Raw genomic sequence first — 23,543 nt, 5'->3', positions numbered from 1 at the left:
ATTGCCTTCTACAAAAGAAGTCTCATACTCAGTTACTATTTGTGAAAATTTTGGAGGGGACCAGGCAAAATGTCCTGAAAAAGAACAAGAAATGAGTGTTGATATGATTGTTTCTTTTTTAGGGCCAGGATACAACCCAAAGAACAGCTCCTTTGTTGGATTTCCTACCTATTTCTGTGTTAAAGATTATGTTTCTCTCAATTGGGAGGTCCCCGAAAAACTCATTCGACAAGCTTTAGATAAAGTGACTCTGCTGCCATTTTTAAGTGCAGGAATGCTGATAAACAAGGCACTCCAAGCACTTTAATTAAAGCCCCTCGCTCCCTCCCCACCCCCCAGAGCATGTGTATAAATGTCCCCTGGGTTTATCTTGTAAATAATGTTTGCACACCAAACAATGCTAGCATTGTGTGGCACCCTTGAATGGATCTCAAGGTGCCCTGGGCTACAAAACCTGAAACTTGTAATTTCTTTACCTCCATCATGATTGAACATTCCCCCCCATGTGGCACTTTTATTTCTATCATCAGGAATACTACTGTATTGTCATCAAGAATTTATAGACATGCTCAGGGAGCAGGCGCGCTTCAATTAGCCCAGCTCTAAGAGCTGAGTTAATTAAATTAATTAGCCCAGCTCCAAGAGCTGGATTCCCCCTATGCCTGAAGAAAGGTGACTGCACCTGAAAGCTTGCCTAGAACTCTTTTCCAGCTACTCAGCTCATCCAATAAAAGATATCACATCTACTCAAAGAACCTTGCCTGCCTAAATATATCCCTGGCATTTAAGGAACAATAATTCACATTTCTATACAACATATTTTAATACATTTATGTCCTAAAAGTAGTTGCTATTTCAGTGTTGCCTTGTGACTTTTTAAATTTTATAGTAAATCTGAATAAGCAATTTTATAAAAGTATTTATTAAACAAAAAGTTCCAACAACTGCATTAATAACTTACTAACATGTAACCATTATATTCTAGGCAATAATTTTTTTTTAAAAGCCAAGTTATTTGCAACACTACCTGTTGCTAGCATATGCATAATTATTACTCACAGCGAGTATGATTCAGAGATTCTGAAATAACTGCTTACCATTCAGAATTTCCTTCAAACACCTAAACCATTCATGGCAATGGTCTTCACTTAAATTATTAAAATTGACAGTAGAATCCTTGAGCTTATTTTCTTCTTTTTTCAGGCATACAAAAAGTGTGATACCTAATAATGTGCCACCTTTTTTCTGCCCTACAAAACGACGACGTTTCAGTTTTACAGAAAAAACATCTTTCATTTCAATGAATTCTTCTTTACACTGTAAGACTGTATTGGAATCACCTGTAAAAGAAATAAAAATGTATTAGCGACTTAACCAGGTCTTAAATTTTTTTTAAATATATAAATTTACTAAGTTTTATATTATAATGGTTTGCTCTAGGTCTCCATCTTTTGGGACTCTACATGCATAATTTGAGGTTTGTTGTGCCTCGTGTATACTTTTTCTAATATTCTTTAGGTTTCAAAATTTTCTTTAAGAAATTAGAAAAGTTTTGATGCTCTTAAGCCTCCTTTTTGATAGTTAAGAAATAGCTGAGATCACACACACCAAAGCTACAGATTTGTTCCATTCTATATTCATTCATTTTCATAAACTATTTTATCCACTAAATCATATCATGTTCTAGTATCTTTCTAGTTCTGGTCCACATTTATTTTATTTTCCTCAATTAATTCAAATGCACAATCATCAGAAATGAGATTAGTGTTGGGTCGGAATACTATGAAATATTAAATCATAAAAGAAAAAAGTTAAATCAAAGCCAAGCCATACACCTAATCTTTATTTTAAATTTTCAGAAAGCCTTTTTCAAAAATAAGTCATATCTGAAAATTTGATGGCAACACAAACCCTGGAAACTGACACTGGGTTGGGGGCACATGAAGGCTACAGGAATTTATAGGCAAATTTCTTATATCTTTCAGAGCCAGACAAATAATCTATGGTTATCTGATTGTGAAAAACAAACTTGAAAGATGCTACCTTAAAATACCTCTCAGAGAAGCACTAATAGAGCCATTTATATCTTATGTAGATCTGCACCCCCTCACCACCATCCCTCTCCCACTACCTTCCCTTCTACCACACAATAGTAAAAGTTGATTCCTTGAGAACAGTTAGAGACAGGTGTGCCCATTTCTATCTGTATCATGCAAGAGACATCCTGGACAACAGGGGAAAGTTTGTGTACCTTATATTTAATCACTTCAGGTCTAGCATGATAGTTTCCCACACATAAGCAGTCCTCCAACCCAAGGAAGGGAAAGAAATCCTTTTTTATTTCCAAAAAAGATTTTGGATTGTATCTTCCTCTACAGCAAAGCAATACAAAGTTCAGCTATAAGAATACTAGCCCCTTGAAATTGAGAGAGAGAAACCGTATAAAGGAATATTTTTGCAGATTTTTCTAGTGGAGGCTGACAGCCTTGTATTCATAAGGCTGCAGTGAAGAAGTCTTATTATTAGGAGTGCACTGATAAAGAATTTCTTGACCAACGATTATCCAACCACATTGGCCAACGACAATCCAATAACCATTATTTAGTAATATTGTAGGACATTTTAAACTACAGGCATAAACCTTGTTTGTTTGCTTTGCGTTTATAACACACACACACACACACACACCTCCTGCCTGCTCTGGTCCCTGATGAGGAAGGCAGTGAACGTCTTATTTCCATGCATGTCACCCCCTCACCCACAGCTCCTACCTGCAGCCCTGCTCCCTGCACAACCCATGCTGCCATCCTGGGTGGGTGGGTGGGGTGGACCCTCATGCAAACAGTGGCACCAGGTGTGTCTGGAGCTCCAGATTACACTGCTGCCTCAACACCAGCAGGCCCTGTGCAGCTGAGTTCCTGTGGCCACTGGGAAGAAGCCACTTTTGCAAAGGCACCCAGTGCCTGGCAGAGCAAATGTCCCTCATGTGCTGACTTACCCTACCCATGCATAGCCCAACATCTCCATAACAGCCCCGGCGCTCAGGTCCCTGCTGCGTACGCCACATTGCCATGGCAGTGGTAGTGGCAGTGCAGCAGGAGCTGTTAACAGTCCTTTTGTTACAGAGTGCAGTGCCCTGCAACCGCTCCCCAGCACCCCCTTCCGCTGCTTGCCAGAACCTGTAGTCTGCCACGGGTTCGGGCCAACAGCAGGGCACAGGGACAAGACTATGCTCACCAGGGTGCTCTGGGCACGTGGCTGTAATTATCGGCTACAATGACCAAAAAAAGCTGATAGCAAATAACGTCATTTCTTCTTTTATTGGTGCCGATCCAATAGCCAAGTGATATACTGGTGGCATCCCTACTTATTTTTGTATATAACATTTAGGTTTTGTAACTGAACACAAAAGTGACTACCCTGTCTTCTGACAGTTTAAAGAGACCACAAAGTTCCTCAAGCCACAGAAACGTACAGCCCTGTTTTTAATTTATAGTCCAAGAATGGACTAGGAAGAAGGCTAAAAAAACTAAAGTTAAATAAAGGAACATTTATTTCACACTCTCCAAATCTTTTTGTTTTTGAAACTGGAATGCAGGCAAAGAAGCATAACCAAGCTACAACTGGGATTATCTTTTTATCCAAACACATGACAACTGCAGGCATGTACAGATGAAAAGGGGGCCCTAAACTAAAACAGTGGGTTTTAAAAAACACCACTTCAATTTCGGGACGATTAAACCCCTGTGTCGTGCACACCTCCCTGCTGATTTACCTGCCCCTCTGGTGGGGAGGGAACAGCGAGCTGCCAGCGGGCACAGAAGTTCCTGGGCTGTGGGAGAGGGTGGGACTGATGCTTCCCTCTGCGGCAGCAGTGGCCTCCACCCAGATGGCACCCACCCAAAGGCACCCAAATTGAGAGGTCCTGGGGGACACCGCAGCCACAGAGGGAAGCTCCGGGCCCTCGCATGGCTCATGCATGCAGGCAGTCTCTATTTGAAGATTTCAATTGAAAAAGAATTCACCAAAGAGTACACTTGTGTGTTCTGCTACTTAATGACCCTCACTATTAAAAAAAAATGTCTACTTTCTAATTTAAACATGCCCAATTTCAGCTTCCAGTCAGTAGCTCATGCTATGTCTTTTTGTGATATGATTTATAATCCCTTTAGTACCTGGTATTTTCTCCTTTGGAAGGTATTTAGCTATACACTGATCAAGGCTACATCTAGAAGACCTCTGGGGTAAGGTCAAGACCCAGTCAAAAAAATAAGCCTTGCCCATTCACACCTGCTCCACATGTGTGCAAGCCCAGAAACTGAGCAGCACAGAAGGTTCAGGAATACAGCTCAGAAGATCCCTGATCATGCAACCCAGCACTGACCCAAGTCTCTCTTAACATGGAAAGGCTGAAGGTGTGCATTTAACACTGCACTGAGCCACTCAAGCACATTCCACAGAAGCATATAGTGCAGTAGCTCTCAAACAGGGTGCCACGGTGTCAGCACCACCACCACCCTAAGCATGGACCACAGAGAGAGTACTGAAGTAAAGGTGGGGGGCACCAGAGTGATGGCAGGGGTCTGTGTTCAGCACAGGCTCACTCAGGCAGATGGGTTGCCCAAGCAGATCACCAATTCCCCTCAGGATTCCCTTCAGAGACAGGCTCCCTCGCGCTCCTGCTGTGCGGCAACAGCTTCTTCATTAACCCTTTCATAACCATGACCAGTTAAGGCTGATACAGCCAAGACTGCATGTATATCTAGACTGGGCATGGCTGAGGAGTTAACAGAGGAGGAAGTGAGACTGATGAGGGGACTCTGTCCCCTGCAGCCCCTGGGTGAACCTACTGCAGCTCTTGTTCTACCACCAGTTCTCCTGTGCTCAGCACAACCCCCTTTACCATGTGCCAAGGGGGAAGAAATAACCGCCCACACTTTTGGAATGGCAGTTCTCAACTGGGATACCACCAAGATTATAAAATTTAAAAGGCCTGAAAAGTCAAAAATCACTGCTTTAGCATCTAACTTGGAGTCTCATATATTTGTACTTAGAAAAGTATGAATATCGAAGTATAAAAAGTAAGTGAAATATGAATTTTCATTTCTAACCTGGGAGAAATTTTACAATCTCTGCATTCTCCTATGCCTCAGGAAGGGTATGTGCACCTGAAAGCTTGCAAAAATCTTTCCTATTTATTTGCAACTGTCTAGTTGGTCTAATGAAAGATATTGCCTCTAGCACACTGACTGCTAGAAAAAGTATGAACACATTCCTTATTTATTCCAGGGGAAGCCAAACCATGGCTCATGAGCTACATTCAACTCCTGCAGGTTAAATACAGCTCCTGAAAAAAAGAGAAGTATTTAAATAAAAATGTGTCTCTTTTTCTCTCAGTCTATTTGTTTATCATTTCTTGATTATTATTTATTCTAAGAACTCATAGATTCATAGATGCTAGGGTCGGAAGGGACCTCAATAGATCATCGAGTCCGACCCCCTGCATAAGCAGGAAAGAGTGCTGGGCCTACATTACCCCAGCTAGATACACATCCAACCTTCTCTTGAAGACCCCCAGGGTAGGGGAGAGCACCACCTCCCTTGGGAGCCCGTTCCAGACCTTGGCCACTCGAACTGTGAAGAAGTTCCTCCTAATATCCAATCTAAATCTGCTCTCTTCTAGCTTGTGGCCATTATTTCTTGTAACCCCCGGGGGCGCCTTGGTGAATAAATACTCACCAATTCCCTTCTGTGCCCCCCTGACGAACTTATAGGCAGCCACCAGGTCGCCTCTCAACCTTCTCTTGCGGAGGCTGAAAAGGTCCAGTTTCTCTAATCTCTCCTCGTAGGGCTTGGCCTGCAGGCCCTTAACCATACGAGTGGCCCTTCTCTGGACCCTCTCCAGGTTATCCGCATCCTTCTTGAAGTGCGGCGCCCAGAATTGCACGCAGTACTCCAGCTGCGGTCTGACCAGCGCCCGATAGAGGGGAAGTATCACCTCCTTGGACCTATTTGTCATGCATCTGCTGATGCACGATAAAGTGCCATTGGCTTTTCTGATGGTTTCGTCACACTGCCGACTCATGTTCATCTTGGAGTCCACTAGGACTCCAAGATCCCTTTCCACTTCCGTGCCACCCAGCAGGTCATTTCCTAGGCTGTAGGTGTGCTAGACATTTTTCCTCCCTAGATGCAGCACTTTGCATTTCTCCTTGTTGAACTGCATTCTGTTGTTTTCTGCCCACTTGTCTAACCTGTCCAGGTCTGCTTGCAGCTGTTCCCTGCCCTCCGGCGTGTCCACTTCACCCCATAGCTTAGTGTCATCTGCAAACTTGGACAGAGTACATTTCACCCCCTCGTCCAAGTCGCTGATGAAGACATTAAAGAGTATCGGTCCAAGCACCGAGCCCTGCGGGACCCCACTGCCCACACTCTTCCAGGTCAAAACCGACCCATCCACCACGACTCTCTGGGTGCGACCCTCCAGCCAATTCTCCACCCACCGGACTGTGCAGTCATCCAAGTCACAGCCCCTTAACTTGTTCACCAGTATGGGGTGGGATACCGTATCAAAGGCCTTCCTGAAGTCCAAGTATACGACATCCACCCCTCCTCCTGCGTCGAGGCGTTTTGTGACCTGGTCATAAAAAGAGACTAGATTGGTCAGGCACGATCTGCCTGCCACGAACCCGTGCTGGTTTCCCCTCAGCATAATTTGTCCTGCCGGGCTCTCACAAATGTGAGCCTTGATGATTTTTTCAAAGATTTTGCCAAGGATGGAGGTGAGACTGACTGGCCTATAGTTACCTGGGTCCTCCTTCCTCCCCTTCTTGAAAATGGGAACCACATTGGCCCTTTTCCAGTCCTCTGGGACTTGACCCGTGCGCCACGAGCGTTCAAATATTCCCGCCAGTGGCTCTGCAATGATGTCGGCCAGTGCCTTCAGTACCCTCGGATGGAGCTCATCCGGGCCTGCCGACTTAAAGGCATCCAGTTCCTCCAAGTGACCCTGCACCACCTCAGGGTCCACGCATGGAAGTCTGGTGCCTTGCTGCTGCCTCCCTACACTCCCAGTGAGAGACTTGTCATGCCTCTCGCTTAGGAACACTGAGGCGAAGAACTCGTTGAGGAGTTCAGCCTTGTCCCCTCTGTCCGTCACCAATTGTTTCTGCCCATTTAGCAGGGGTCCTATTCCTCCCTGGGCCTTCCTTTTACTCCCTATATATCTAAAAAACAATATCACTGAGGCTGGGGAACTATATGCTGATCCCTGACTCAGGGACATATACATTTTGAAAAGCTTGTGTCCTGCAACTCTCAGCTCTATCAACATTTTGATTTGTGAATAGAAGAGGAAGAAAATTTGGCCAACCCCGATGTTAAATTAGTTTGTTCGGATTAAATAAATTATATATTTCCCTATGCAGCAAGCAGCACAAATATTGCTGCCTTGTTTATGAAAAGCTGAAACTAAGATTACCCAAAAAATAAAATAAAAAAAAATAAAAAATAAAAAAACAAAACAAAAAACCCTACTAGAAAACCAGAGGATTTCCCTTATTTAAATGAATAAATAACAAAAAGCAATGAAAATACCGATATGTAAATTATATTTGATTTTCCTTAGTTCTTAATAAACATTTAGTCATAGTTGTGATAAGAACACTGCTTCTTTAATGCCATGATTTTAACCAGACACTATTACTTTAAAATCAATATTTTCAGTTTACTTTCCATTTATTCTAGGTTTATCAAATATCTGTTCTGGTCACATGCATATACTTAAAATATTATATTATCAAAAACACAAGTAATGCCTCAACAATCTTGTTTTCATATATGCAGCAGAAACTTACAAGATTTTTATAAACACTGAAATAGGCATGCCTAAGTGCTATTCTAAAATACAAGTATTTTAATGTAATAGAAATATATGTATAGGTTGAGAATATGAAAGCCACATAAGGGATTTGGAGACCCGTTTATCTTTCAAACAGACTGGAAACTGGATATCCAATTCAAAATTCCAATTCAAAATTCTCACCCTTAGGTTTTTAATAACAGGAAATAATTTATGTATTATAATGTGCCACATAAAACACTATTTAGATGTTTTAAAACTTTATCTGTATTATTTATCCAACATAAAAAAATTTCAAGCAAGCTATGGAAACCACACTCACTTCAAACAGACATGCAACACTGGATTTATACATTTTTTTCTTTTCATTTAAAACTATTGGTTCATTAATATCATATTGGTTATTGCTAGCTGTTTCAGAACATTAACTGTCTTCTCGCATTACTTAGAAAGATACTGGGTACCATCTGTTCTTGTAAGGGATTTAAGTATACATCTATTAGATATCATGCTATTTATTTAATTCGGCACCCACTTCCTATTGTTGTATCTTTTGAAAAAAAGTCAATTTAATTACAGGGAATAAAGATAATCTCTCCTGCCAGGTCATCTTGTCACCATGTGAGCAGAAAAGGGACCTGCTTAAAGTAGGTTACAGGACTTCGTAAAAGCAAAACCAACAACACTTAACGTCTACCAACCGTCTAGCAAAAAACAGAATATATAGCACTTTAAAAAAAAATTACTATAAGCCAAAGGCTTGTCTAAATCAATCTTGGCACATCTGTCTGATGTAGAGCGTAAACAGGATTAGAGCTGGATTTATCTGCTTGACGCTAATTGTACTCGCAGTTTCTGCACATGTCCACTTTTTCAAATACAGCATGAAAAATAAGCCTGCCTGATGTATGAATTTCTAACAACATGTTTTATGCACCTACTTATGCCATACTAGATTTTCAAGCAATGGAGTTACCCTACAATTTTTTGCTACTTAGGATGATATAAATCTCCCAATTAATAATACAAAATTCTGTTTGAATATACCCCACACTGAGCTAAATCTGTGGGGTAAAGGACTAATATATTTGAAAATAGTTTAATTGTCAAAAGAAAACGAAAATGTAATTAGTTAATAAGGTTAAAATAGCTCTTTAATACATAGATTACCTCAAATGTTTACAGCTAAGATGATCCAAACATACACCAAAAACTCCACCCCCCAGTGAAGAACAGATCATCTGATAAAGAAAAACAGATCACATGATGAAGAAAAATTAAGAGGCTGCTGACATATATATAATTTCAAGGTAATGATATAAAAGAAAATACATGCCTAGCCTGTGGAAATTGTAGAAAATAATGTTAAATTATTTAGGATTTATTTGTATATTGAATTTACTGCGTATTAAAAGGGAAGATAGCCTTGTAGCTAAAGCACATGATTTTGGAGTAAAGAAATATGAAATCTAATCTCTCCTGTCCTCATGGATTCTTCATACGACCATTGGCAATGCACTTAACCTAAATCAGTCCCACTGTCTGTAAAATGTAGGGAAGATCTTCTTTACTTCATAAAGATCTTATGAAGTTAAATTTATTAATGGCTATAAAGTACTCAAAGAAAGTGATATGCACCAAAGATATGCGTATAAACAACAGAACTATGCAATTATTTTGTACATCAAAAGATTCATTTTTTCTGAAATTTTTCCTGCAGCTCTATTTATTCTATGAGTATTTTACATTTATTTAAAACAAAAAGAAACCAGAACTGGCATGTAAACAACTATCACCTATAAACTGAACAGTTTACAAGCAATGCGAGTATAATTACAAGCAACGTGAGGAGAATAGATCCGGCTAACTATAGGCCCATTAGCCTGACTTCTAACCTGGGGAAGATCTTACCGAAAAATGCAAGGTTCTCCACCTTGAGAGGAAAAACCTGCAGCATCCTTATAGGCTCGGCTGTGCTACGCTGGATAGCACTACAGAAAAAAGAGACTTGGGGGTCATCATTGACCGCAAGATGAACATGAGCCTGCAATGCAATGCTGCGGCTAATAAAGCAACCAAAACGCTGGCTTGCATCCATAGATGCTTCTCAAGCAAATCCCGGGATGTCATTCTCCCCTTGTACTCGGCCTTGGTGAGGCCGCAGCTGGAGTACTGCGTCCAGTTTTGGGCTTCACAATTCAAAAAGGATGTGGAGAAGCTTGAGAGAGTCCAAAGGAGAGCCCCACGCATGATTGGAGGTCAGGAAAACAGATCTTACGATGACAGACTGAGAGACATGGGACTCTTTAGCCTGGAAAAGCGTAGGCTCAGGGGTGATCTGATGGCCACCTATAAGTTTATCAGGGGTGACCACCAGGATCTGGGGGAACGTTTGTGCACCAGAGCACCCCAAGGGATGACTAGGTCGAACGGTCACAAACTCTTGCAAGACCGTTTCAGGCTGGACATAAGGAAGAATTTCTTTACTGTCCGAGCCCCCAAGGTCTGGAACAGTCTGCCAGCGGAGGTGGTTCAAGCACCTACATTGAACACCTTCAAGAGTAAATTGGATGCTTATCTTGCTGGGATCCTATGACCCCAGCTGACTTCCTGCCCTTTGGGCAGGGGGCTGAACTCAATGATCTCCCAAGGTCCCTTTCACCCCTGATGTCTATGAAATCTATGAAATTATAAAATATCTGCAGTTTTAAAAATATTTTATTACTTTTAATATGTTAGCCAGGTGATTCTATGTTAAATGTGAGACTCTATACACAAAACTGCAGGAAGTTATGTTTTGGGAATTCTTGTATTATCGATTTTTTTTCCCCTCTTACCAAAGAAGGATGCCATTTTCAATGTTCTGGGTGAGATTCTGTGCTATGTCCCTTACTCTGCTTTCAAAGTGGAATGAGCTACTTGGCACACAGGACATTAAGCATGTCCCATGGGACATTAGTGGGGAGCAGGCTGGGTGCTGTAAATTCATACCCTAGCTTATCTCATGACAACTTTCCAACATAGCAAGACCTAATTAACAAATCAGAATTTGAAGGCCAGGAGGAGGTGCCTTTAAGGTACCTTTGTACACACCTGATCTCAAACTGCTTTAGAACCCCTAACATACCAGTAACTTACAGTCCTCGAAGACTCATCAGCACTACTGCCGCCTCTCTGAGGTGCCTTACAGGCTCCAGAGTTGTAACTCTAACTTTAGCACAACAGTTACACACCTCTTTTTCCCTACGTGCTGTATCCAGGGAATCCTGCCGTGGCACACACAATGGCTTTTAGGTCCCCTTTACACTACTCCAGACCCTATCTGAAGAACAAAAAAGCCAAAAAACCTCAGCAGAGATCACACTAAGATAATTATTTGCCCTTTTCACATATACATGACAAACTTTTTTTTTTATAAAAAATAAAATGAGACCACTAGAATTTTCTCCAGAATTGTTTGACAAGACATAGACAGAGAGATGTAAGAAAGACCTTACGAAGTAGAGGGGGGGAAATGTCCGACTAAATCTAGCGAAATACCTTGGCAGCAAATGAAAATGCATAAATCACAGGAAAAAAAATAGAAAGAGTCCCACATAACCTAGGCAATAGCTTTCTGGAGTTAAGTCATTCTTCCAGTAGGTGGGAAATGTGGTGGGCTTGAACCCTTCAGGCTGAGAAGGACCTAGAACCCAGGCTTCCTACCTTCTGGTGAGCAGCCAGGTCATTGTATCCAACACTGTCTCTACCTCATCATCTCGCTCCAGCAAGCCACTTTACAATTAGACAGCCCTGCTCAGTGCTTTGAGAAAACAGCTGTAAGCATCTGGCTAAAGAGAAGATTCCAATTTCTGGACTCTGAGGCAGAGGCCCCTGTCTGCACCCTCTTCAGACACGGGTAAAATATCAGACGCACTCATATGCTTAGTGTTTCCTAATGCATAAGTCTGTAAAACTGGCTTCTCAAAATGCAGATTTTTAGGATTATTGAAATACCCAAGTCTCCCCCCTTACTGCAGGGTTGGCAACGTTTTGGGGCCAAGTGCCAAAAAACCCCTGCAACCTGAACTAGATGCTGGCATGCTAAGGTCGGACGATGAGGGACCCAAGCTCTGGGCAGGCCCGTGCTGCCTGCCACAGAGCCCTGGCCCGTTCCCCACTGTGCACCCAGAGGCATGCATGCAGTCACCACCACAGAGCCTAAACTGCTTGCAGCAGGCAGCAAACAAGCTGCAAATAGCTGCTCTGGAGCCCCGGACTGGCTCCACGGCAGCATGGTGCATGGTGGAGAATGGGTCAGGACTATGAACCCAGTGAGCTGGTTGTAACCTCCTGGCTGCCTGCCACATCTGGCCTTGGCTCTGGGCAGCTGCTGCCTGCCATGGAGCCCAAGCTGCTCATAGTGGGGCTTAGAGCCTCCCAGCTGCCTGCTGAGAGCAACCCGGGCTTCATGGCTGATGGCAGCTGCCTAGAGCCTGGGCCAGCTATGGTGTGCCAAGCAAAATGGCCTCACGTGCCATGCTCTGGCATGTGTGCCAGGGGTTGCCAACTCCATGCCATGTTGGATCTAGCCCCATGAAAAACTCAGCAGTGTAAGACCTACTGACTTGCAATGAGAGTTAGGTTCCCATGTCATCAGGTTTTGAAATTTTTGAAATTTTTACTCACAGATTTGTTGAATCAATTTTGGAAGCCTAAGACAAGTATATTATCAAAAGGAGAATCTCCTTTTATAAATAAATCTATGACAGCTTGTGTGTGCACAAAAATACATTAAAGATCAATATATGGTTTGCAAAATCAAGCACTCAAATGTTAGAAAATGCCTGAATTATGGAATCTGTGCAACCTTAAGATACCCACTTGTCTTGTATGTGTAATACACTTTAAGCATGTGCTTTTATAGTGTCTTTTCCACAGGAACCTGTCCTCATTCCATTGACAGACTGGTCAGTGTTTATTTAAACAACAGCTTGATACTTTGCATGGTCCTCATTGTTCATTGTATGGTATTTACAGCACACCACTGAATCTCTGCTCTGAATACAGTTACTGATTTCCTCATGGAAATTTCTATGGAGGTCATCACTGCAGTGTCCTTATGCTTCACAAACATTAATTTCACTATACGCTGTTAGGTAAGGGGGTATTTCCATCTCCATTTACCAAACAGAGACCTGAAACACAGAAAGATGAGAGCAAGGATACCCTACACATGGGAATACATTGAAAATATGCAATATGGCTTTACCAAAGGTAGATCATACTAGATTAACTTGATCATTTCCCTTGATAAGATAAATGATTTTCTAGACAAAGGAAACATGGTTTATTTTACCTGTCTAGACTTGTGTAAACCATTTAATACAGTGCCACATGGGAAACTATTTCTCTCCACCACGATCCACTGGCTGGGAAACTGGCTCCGTGGTCGGACCCAGAGGGTTGTAATTGATGGCAGTCACTCATCGTCGTGCCCTGTGACCAGTGGGGTCCCTCAAGGCTCTGTCCTGGGACCCACACTGTTCAACATCTTCAGTAATGATGTGGACATTGGAGTCAGGAGTGGACTAGCCAAGTTCGCCGATGACACCAAACTTTGGGGCAAAGCATCCATGCCAGAAGATAGGCAGGTGATCCAGGCTCACCTGGACAAGCTCAGCAAATGGGCGGATGAGAACCTGATGGTGTTTAACACTGAAAAATGCAAGGTTCTCCACCTTGAGAGGAAAAACCTGCAGCTTCCTTATAGGCTCGGCACTGCTACGTTGGATAGCACTACAGAAGAAAGAGACTTGGGGGTCATCATTGACCACAAGATGAACATGAGCCTGCAATGCAATGCTGCGGCTAGTAAAGCAACCAAAACGCTGGTGTGCATCCATAGATGCTTCTCAAGCAAATCCCGGGATGTCATTCTCCCCTTGTACTCGGCCTTGGTGAGGCCGCAGCTGGAGTACTGCGTCCAGTTTTGGGCTTCACAATTCAAAAAGGATGTGGAGAAGCTTGAGAGAGTCCAAAGGAGAGCCCCACGCATGATTGGAGGTCAGGAAAACAGATCTTACGATGACAGACTGAGAGACATGGGACTCTTTAGCCTGGAAAAGCGTAGGCTCAGGGGTGATCTGATGGCCACCTATAAGTTTATCAGGGGTGACCACCAGGATCTGGGGGAACGTTTGTTCACCAGAGCACCCCAAGGGATGACTAGGTCGAACGGTCACAAACTCCTGCAAGACCGTTTCAGGCTGGACATAAGGAAGAATTTCTTTACTGTCCGAGCCCCCAAGGTCTGGAACAGTCTGCCAGCGGAGGTGGTTCAAGCACCTACATTGAACACTTTCAAGAGTAAATTGGATGCTTATCTTGCTGGGATCCTATGACCCCAGCTGACTTCCTGCCCTTTGGGCAGGGGGCTGAACTCAATGATCTCCCAAGGTCCCTTCCAGCCCCAATGTCTATGAAATCTATGAAAGTTAGAGACTATGTCCATTAATAAAATAATTGTACAGCAAGAAGGGAGATGACTAAGGCAAGATGGCAATCATAAGGTTGAAATAAAAGCATCGTATCTGAGGGAGGATACTAGTAGATTTCCTCAAGATCCACATTAATCTTAGGACCAATCTCGTTTATTATTTTCATTAATGACTGTATACAAGAAGTACAAGTGTGCTGATGAAATATGATAACGACATAATGTTGGAAGAAGGACAGAGATATTATACAGGGAGAACTACGTGAACTTGAGGGCTGAAGTAATAGAAAAAAAGGTAAAGTTTAATAAAAAATGCCACATCATGCACTTAAGGACTTATGAAATCATCTGCTATAAATCTGAAGCTCATCAGCTAGAACAGGAGTGGACAAAATATGGCCCATGGTAGGGCTCTGTCCAGCCCGCAGCAGGTCCCCCAGTCTCACCTGGCGGAGGTGCCGCCCAGACATGTAGCGGGGCCCAGACATCTCCATGGCAAGACTGCCTTTCTAGGTAACCTGGTAGTGGCAGGTCTTTTGCTGGTTCAGCTGGCCCCAGCCCCACAGTACAGGCTGTGTACAATACTGGTCATCGAGATGAATTCAAACCAGACATACAGAGAAGAGCTACTAGGATGACCAGCCTCTTATAAGGCTGAACATACTCTCTTATAAGAGAGAAACACAGAAGAGCTTCTTTTGTTATTATTTGTGAAATAATCCAAAGACAGAAATAGGATTTTACTGAAGTCTAAAACTGCCCCAAGGAGAGAAACACTTTAGATAGGAGTATTTAAGAGCATTATACAAGTACGTTATAATATTTTAAAACACAGGTTAGCTTCCATTGCAATTGTTAGTGATCAACTTTTCTGGAGATCAGATCCTATGATCTCAAGATGGGTACTAAGGCAATGAGGAACATATCATTAGTAATTACCTGTAACAAATATGGATCAAATGTCTTACCCAATACTGCATACAATCGCAGTAATGAAGATAAAAAACTTTTTTTAAATTGTTTTTTTCCAGAGAAGAATTCCACTGCTTTAACTATAAATCCATCTACACTTTACATACAATCCCTTGCCTTATTTCTTAGACATCTTCAAACTTCCATAAGCATTGAGCATGGTTTCTACAGAACAGCCCACAGGTGGATCCTAAGAGGGTAATGTGGCATGGCTGCATTCCTTTTCTGACCCTGCCTAAGGAGCAGCAGCTGTGGATGTATGTCCTGGAAAAAAGATGATAATTTCCCCCTCCTTTCCTCTATGTGCTCAGAGACACACCCCTTCTCCTCCCTGTACCCTCTCTCCTTCCCCCCGCCACACTTCCCAGCCTGCCACTGACATTATCCTGTAGGCGAGGGCAACTTCTGCTCACTCCAACAGGGCTAAGGAACTGCAGTTAGCCTGGGATGATGGCAGTGGGAGCAGTAGTGGGTGTAGTGAGTTCCCTCCTTGCCTGCTCCCCCAGGGTGTTTCTTTCTAACTCAGGAGCAGGTATGGGGAGGTGATATGTGCCCACCCACCACTGCCAAGAGCTGCAGTGGGACAGCAGCTCCTCTTACCTGCTGGACAGGGTGGACAAAGACAGTGGCAGGTAGGGGAGGGGAGAGATAGGGGAGGGAAGAGGACATGCCTCTGAGCATGGAGGGGAAGGGGACAGGGGATGAATTGTTACTTTTTTAAGGACTTAAGAACCTGTCTGCTGTTCCTGGAGCACAGAAGGAGGCAGGAGGTGAGGAGAGGCTGGAAGCAGGCGCTGCAACCATCTCTGGAGCACAAGTTGCAGTAACTATACCCCTGCTTTGCAAAATCCTGGATCTCTTTCTGGAAGAGCCTCTAACTCTGAAAATCTGATCAAGCCCACAACAGCCCCCCTCCTATGTACTGAATGAAGTAGTCCTGTGGGGAAAAATACTTTGGAACATATAACTAAATATTATACCAATGCATACACATAAAAGAGACTAAATTAGAGGCAAATTTTATTTTGGCACTTCCCAATTTTGTCTGACTCGCCACCATTACAGTCTTTTAATCTAAATTTAAATGTCTGTACTTTCCTAAGGCAGACAAGGTTTTTTGCATGAATCTGGTATCTTTTATTAGACCAACTTAAATAGTTGGAAAACTATTATTAAGCAAGCTTTTGGGTTCAAAAACCCTTTGTCAGACTAAGGAAGTTTCAGTTGGCGTATGCTCTTCCTAGATGGAATGAAAAGTGAAGAAGCCAGAGGCTGATCTGGTATGCATACAAGACAGGTAGTCAGTGAAAATGTAGACTGAGGAGTCAATGGATGAGAGAGAGGCTTGGTGGGGGAGAGAGAAGGGGGATGAATAGTGGAGAGATACCTAAGGAGTCAATAAGTTTTAGCACAGTTTAACACACTTTCAAGAAGCACTTTGGCACCTACCTATATATAGTACAACCTACGCATGGTATTAGTTCAAAGTCAAAAGGCTCAAGGTTTACCATGAAGTTCACTGGGCTAGTTCCCAGCAGTCAACCAGCATTTCAATCCATCGTGACCCCATAGTTCAGCACTGCTCACTATTTTTTTATTCTACTCCAGAAACCCCCATAAAGAAGCCCCACAATCATGACTGGGACCAGGTTTTCTTGTTATGAATCCTGGGTTCCTCCAAAAATGTATATGCAGATGAGGCACAGAGCAACCTGGTCCAGCGCCACCTCATGGAGGGCAGGGCCACACTAGCCATATGCAACAGGCTCAGGAATTCTGGGTTTGGAGCTGCATTTGGTGATATTTGCCAGGCATTTATGACTGAAATTATTGGAAATAGGAAAGGAAGACACAGCTTAGATGTGGGAGTGGAGAAGAAGCTGAAATGTATTCAATGTAGTAGCTCACCATGACTTGAAAAAGAGTGAGTGCTGAGGGAGAATGAATACAACTTGTTCAGCTGGGCTGCACTAACTTGTCCTTGTAGTAGGTTCCCAGTGCAGGTGTTCGGTGTGAACTGTGTAATGGGACTAAAATAGTTTAACTGGGAAAGTATGTTTTGGTCTGCCAAGTGAATCACAGTGGTCACTTGACAGGTTGTTAGAGGCACAGTTATTTACATATTTTTTATATATATATACATAGAATTTTTTTTTTTTTTTTGGCAAAAGAAGGGCAGTATGCTTGTCCAATATGAGCCACATGTTTGTAGTCATGCTCAATGTTTGCTACATTTTATCAGGTTCATAGCTGGTTTCTAATACTGAGCTTTTAGCAGCAGTTTAATGATAAACAATGTATTTAATCAGGTTTCCCGGTAGGCAAATAGAAGAAAAGGAGCTTTTCTCCTCATGATGATTGATATATTCAAGTAAATACAGTAGTTGCCCAGCTAAGTCCCAGTTTATCTACTCAGCCCTCAGACCTAGTTCCTATCAGTTACCTACTTGTATACCATTCCTAATCTACCTTTCTTCTGCCTTGTCTCTGCTGCTTGCTCATTTATCCCATTTCTTCCTATACCTCCTCTTCAGACTAAACAGAAGTATATCAATCATACCAATTCTTGTGCTCAACACTGCAACATCTACAGCAGGAAACATCCTGCTCAGGCCTTGAAATCCCAGGTTGCAGAATACTGAGTGAAGGTACAATCTTCAAAAAATATAGTGTCAGAAACTAACAAGCATTTTATTCAATGTGTAAACAGATTTTTTTTCAAAGGTTTGTAACTTGGCTAGATTTGGGTACCTTTTACCGAAATAACATGAAGTACATTCCTGACACAAGACAACCTCTCCACTGGAGCATGAAGAAGTTGGAGCTTCCTGACACAGACTGTAGCAAATAGACATGTTTTGATGTGGGATTTTACCAGCAGTAAAGCTGTCTGAAGTACAAGTACAAGCTTCCTCTATTTCACTGATTCTCAACCAGGCTGCCACAGGAGCCTTGGATGCTATGAGATCCTTTTAAGGGTGCCACACAATATTAGTACTGTTAGGTATGCAAACACCTACACACTATTCACAGGATAAACCCAGAGATTTTAAATAGGAATCGGTAGTGTCAAAAGCATCTGACTTGTTGTTTTTCTGAGTTCCTGCTACAAAAGAATTGCTCTATTATTTTCCCATAGTCACAAAATGAGCGAAATCTAAGAGGTAAACCAGAGGTGAATCAGTGCTGTAACTTGTTCTATGAAAGGAGGATGAGAGTCATAAGCACAAACCTGTATGTGGGCACGCCCAATCAAGGTAATGAGTCTGAATATACCTATAAAATATACTGACTGAGCATCTTGGTTGGGCAACCTTCAGTAGTACTCATATAAGGCCCCAGACAAATTTTAAAGCGTCTTTCCTTAGCAGAACAAAGATGCTTACTATCCTCTGGCCCTACAGACATACTGACACTATATATCCTTTTCCAAACCTTTGTATTTTAATCACTGCATTCTATTTAGACGCTCTACTTCCTGCAGTCCCTTCACAGCATCTGATGAACTATCACCCTGATCCTTACAAAAGATGCTAGGCATTACTGATTTACTTACTCTATTTAAGGTGAAAATCTACCTTGCCTTCTGCCCATCTTCAGACTAACTCAACTAACTACCTCTCTCAATAGACCCTAGCCATTATTTGGCCACTCTCATAGTTTTCTTTTTTTTTTCTACTACTGGTGATTCACATTGTTAGGTCAACTTTCTCTTTTCATTTTTTCTTTGCTGGCCTCAAAGTTAAACACTAATGCAATGACTCTCCAAAAGAGGCTTAACCTGATCTGTCTTCCATTAACCTAACCATACATGCTGCCCACTGATGTAGTTGACATTTTGCTTGCTTTACTGTTCTTGGTTTGTCAGAGAAACCCCCACCCCAATTCCTTATTAAGTCTTCTAAACCAAAAATATTCTAATCAACAATATGTTCATCTATACAGTGTTTTTTCTATAGTATTTATTTGTCTATCTTCCTTCTTTGGGTAATTGTCGCATAATCATGTAAAGCAAAAAGGCCTTGTCCAGAATTTCTGAAGCTTAATCTATGCCAGTTGTTTGGAACTAAAACTTCTCTGCAGACAGCAGTAACAGGCATTTCCTGCTTTATATCCATGCCTTAATTTCCTTCCTCACATGACTGTTATTAGTCACAACTAATGTTATACGGTATTTTAAATGATCTATATTGATGATGTCTGTGGCTGTCAACTTCTGGATAAACTTGTTCATGATTATCTCACTGTTTTGATTTAATCTTCAGTCATATCTTTCTTGCCATTTTTTTCAGTTCTCTAACTATCCTTTGTACCAGCTCTTTATTTCTCAATCCAACCCAGGGGTCAGTATTGGCAATAGTACCTTCATCATCCTCACAAAGGACTGAATCCCCTTCACTTTTCCTAATCCAACCCCCAGCATGTTAAATGTAAAGAAAAAAGAAAAGAAAAATAAGATACACTGCTATATAATTATTGTTTTTTCTGAATCTTAGAAATCATAGCATTAGTTTTATACCACAAAGATAAGAGACATGGGAATACTACTTTGCAGTAGGTGGGCTAGTTACTTCACTCTAAAGTGCACGTTAAGAATCAGCCTTTCATATAAAAGATAACTTGTAAGACATAACTATTTTACAGTCTTCCTGTACACATTACTACTTTTACACCAAAGCATAACCTACACAAGTAACTGCAAAAAATTTAACCTTTGACTTTCAATTATTTTAAAAGTTCTCCAATAGATCAATACTTTTGTAAAAGGGTTTCCAAATGAATTTGATATCAATATGATGTGACATAACTGAAGCAAACTTTAATTTAACTCACAGTAAGAAATCACAAGATTAAGTAACACTGTGCAGTCTTTTAGAAAAGTTTATTGCTTCCAGATGGACGCAAGTTTCCTTTCAGCACTGACTGTATCTATTGTACACAGGATGCCAATGTTATTATGAATACAGAAAAAAATGCCAAATTATTAAAATATTGCAGGCTTACACTGTACTGTGCACCTCCACTAAAAAAAGAACAGTTATTTACAGTGATGTAGACAAGTTCTTTTGAGTGATGTATGCTACCACAAACCTTCAATATAAAAATGTGACTGTACTTCTTAAATGGCAGACCATCTATGAAAAAGGACAAATCTACAAGGTAGCCATAAAATGACTGCTAATTCAAACTGTGTGCTCTTTGCCCCATGTTGTGTTGTGCCATGTGTTTCACTGCATGGTGCTCCTTACCATGACGTCCACCTGTGCCCGTGTATCTGTGCATCACACTAAAGCATCTATGTTTATTTCATTTAGTAATTTAACAGTTGAACACATACTATAATCCACTTATGTGGAACTAAAACAAATTTTGTAAATACCATGTTCCTTGTTCTAGTAATTCAAATAGCATTATCTACAGGGAAAAGAACACTGACAAAACACACGGATAAATCTATAAGCAATATTATAACAAATTAACAAAATAAATGTTAGGATCACCTAAAAGAAGCCATTATGTATAATTTTATTTTTGAAAAGAAAAAATAAAATTCATAAATAATCAGGAATAGAAGTAGGCACTTAAATTGTATAACTACATAAAACAATAAAACCAATTTGGCAAAAGTACTAACAAATTTTAATTGCATGTTTGTCAGATATTCACAGGGCCATTACTTTATCAGAGGACATGCTCATTAACAGGCATCTCTCAAAATTCTTACTCTGAACCCTGTATAATATCGAAACAACTACAACAGGATTTTTAAAATTAAAACAAGATATTGTAAATAATAAGCAAGGGCAGGCAGATGCTAAATAAATCAAGTTGTTGCAATAAGAAATGCCATGTCATAATGGACCATGAAATACACTAAAGACTTCCAATTGGAAAATAGTTACATAACAATACCTAATCACACATGAAAAACATATGAAATTTCCAATAAATATATGTCAGCTACTTAAAAACAAAACTAATCCAAACAAAATATGAGAGCTTTATGAGAACAGGTAGGGAGTGGAAATAAGAAATACCAACATGCCACATAAGCACCTGAAGTAAGATTTAGCTATTTCCCTATAGGTCAGGAAGAGGGGTAATAATTCATTTCCTCAGCAAGAACAATCTTCAAGCCAGTGGCACAGGTAATAGCTGTACTGATCTAAGGACACAGGCTGGCAAGGTTCTGTGGGTGTATCTGACAACTTTTATTAGACCAACTTAAATTTTATAGTTGATCGAATAAAAGTTATCAGATTCAACCAAAGAACTTTGTCTACCAATCTTCAAGCCAGGGATTCCACAAACCTTAAGAGGAAATGAACAGACACTTCCCATCAGCATTTAGTGAAACTAAAAAAAAACTCATACCAAGGATTACCGAAATGCAGTTAAAAAGGCACAGCACAGTAAAGATTACCTATACATGTGCAATTGAGCAGATACCACAGATTAGAAACTGAAAAGAATTATTGGAAACTAGCACTGGAATAGCATCTGGATACGAAGAACCACACACCAGGTGGTGTGAGATGAAAAGGTCAACCCCACATCAAAGGGACAAACAGAGACTTCCACTGTGAAGCCAAAGCCCGTATCTCACTTGAGGATCACTTTAACATCCTCTGCATCAGCAGAGGATCACATTAACGTCATCTTCCTACAGGAAAATATTTCTATAATCAGACTAACACAGTATATAGAACCAATGTGCCTGTATAATAATAAATATAAGCATCTATTAAAGTATCTTTACTGAGAGATGGACACACAAATTTTAATATCTACTATTATTATACCATCCAAGTAAGTTTCTAATGGTAGTCTGCTTTGCTCGTTTAAAAATATTAAATAAACCTGAGTTTCTGTATAGACTGAGCTGCAAAAGCAATAAATTGGTAAACCTACTTGATTCAGTGTTAACAGAGGTGCACCAGAAAAAAAAAAAAAAAGGTGGTATCTAGGTCTCTGCGAAGCAGCAAGTATTCGATTCAGATTCTGCTGATTTGGAGGGACAGAGATTCAATTCAGTGAGTCAAATCACTGTCTTGATTTGGTTTGGCCAATTCAGATCTAGACATTTGGCTGCCGAATCAGGCTGAATCTCCTGATTCTACCAAGCAGCAGTAGAAGCGTCAGTGTTGGAGGCATGCTGGCAGTTGATCCCCGCTGCCCACATGCTGTGAGCCCCCAGATGCCCTGATCGCCACTGCTGCAGCCGGTGAGTGCAGTGCTTCTTCTCTCTCTCTCTTTTTTTTTTTTAATTGCCAAGATGCTGGGGCCAGGTGCTGCGGCCAGGAGGAGCAGCCATGGGGGAGCAGGCCGGGGTGAGGCCCCGCTCACCACCAACATGCCCCTGCCACCAACATTGCCATCTGTGCAGACACTCTTCAAAAAAACTCTTAAGATGAGATGTTCTTGAAGTGTGGTGCCCAGAACTAGACACAGTACTCCAGCTGTGGCCTCACGAATGCCGAAGAGGCGGAGGAGCACCCCTCTGGATCTACTGGCAACACATCTGTTGATGCACGCCAGAGTTCTATTTGCTCTGTTGGCAACTTCATCACACTGTTGGCTCATATTCATCCCCTGGTCTATTGTCAGCCCCCAGTCCCTTTCAGATGCAGTGTCAGCAAGTGAACCCATCAAACAGACATGGTGAGGGTTCTCCCTACCCAGATGAAGGACCCAGCACTTGTCCTTGTTGAACCTCATCCAATTGTGTTCAGCCCACAGGACCAGCCTGTCAAATCCTGGATCTTTCTCCTGTCCTCAGACATGCCCACTTGTCCCCACAGCTGGGTATCATCCACAAACTTAATCATTGCCCTTGTCACTCCCTCATCCAGGTCATTGATAAAGATGTTAAAGAGCATGGGGCCAAGTACTGATCCCTGGGGGACACCACTAGAGACAGCCCTCCAGGATGAGGCCACCCCATCAGTTACCACTTGTTGGGATTGACTGCTGAGCCAGTTGCCAGCCTACCTCACTGTAGCCTGGTCTAGGCCAGTACTCTCAAACTTAACTGAGTGGAGTTCATGGGAAACAGTATAAAAGGATTTGCTGAAATCTAGGTAGATGACATCCACCCACCTCCTGTCCCATGTCCAGCTGGTTAGTTACCTGGTCATAAAAAGACACCAGGTTTGGTAGGCATGACATCCCCTCGACAAAGCCCTGCTAGTTGTTTCTCAGTACCCCACCACTTGACAATTTTTTCAAAGA

General features: G+C 41.7%; 1 protein-coding gene across 2 annotated transcripts in view; it reads right to left on the bottom strand.

The window, feature by feature from the left end:
• The window catches only part of CERKL (CERK like autophagy regulator), a 111,795-nt gene that overhangs the window by 59,912 nt on the left and 28,340 nt on the right, over positions 1-23,543 (bottom strand). For both annotated transcript variants that reach the window (XM_090045304.1, XM_090045303.1), the window contains exon 2: positions 1,098-1,340. In XM_090045304.1, coding sequence (XP_089901430.1) covers positions 1,098-1,340 — 243 coding nt within the window. The remainder of the gene's footprint in view (positions 1-1,097; positions 1,341-23,543) is intronic.

This window comes from Crocodylus siamensis, chromosome 4 (assembly GCF_052110815.1).
Source record: "Crocodylus siamensis isolate JL-2025a chromosome 4, ASM5211081v1, whole genome shotgun sequence".
NCBI lineage: Eukaryota > Metazoa > Chordata > Crocodylia > Crocodylidae > Crocodylus > Crocodylus siamensis.
This window is presented reverse-complemented; position numbering and strand designations above follow the sequence as displayed.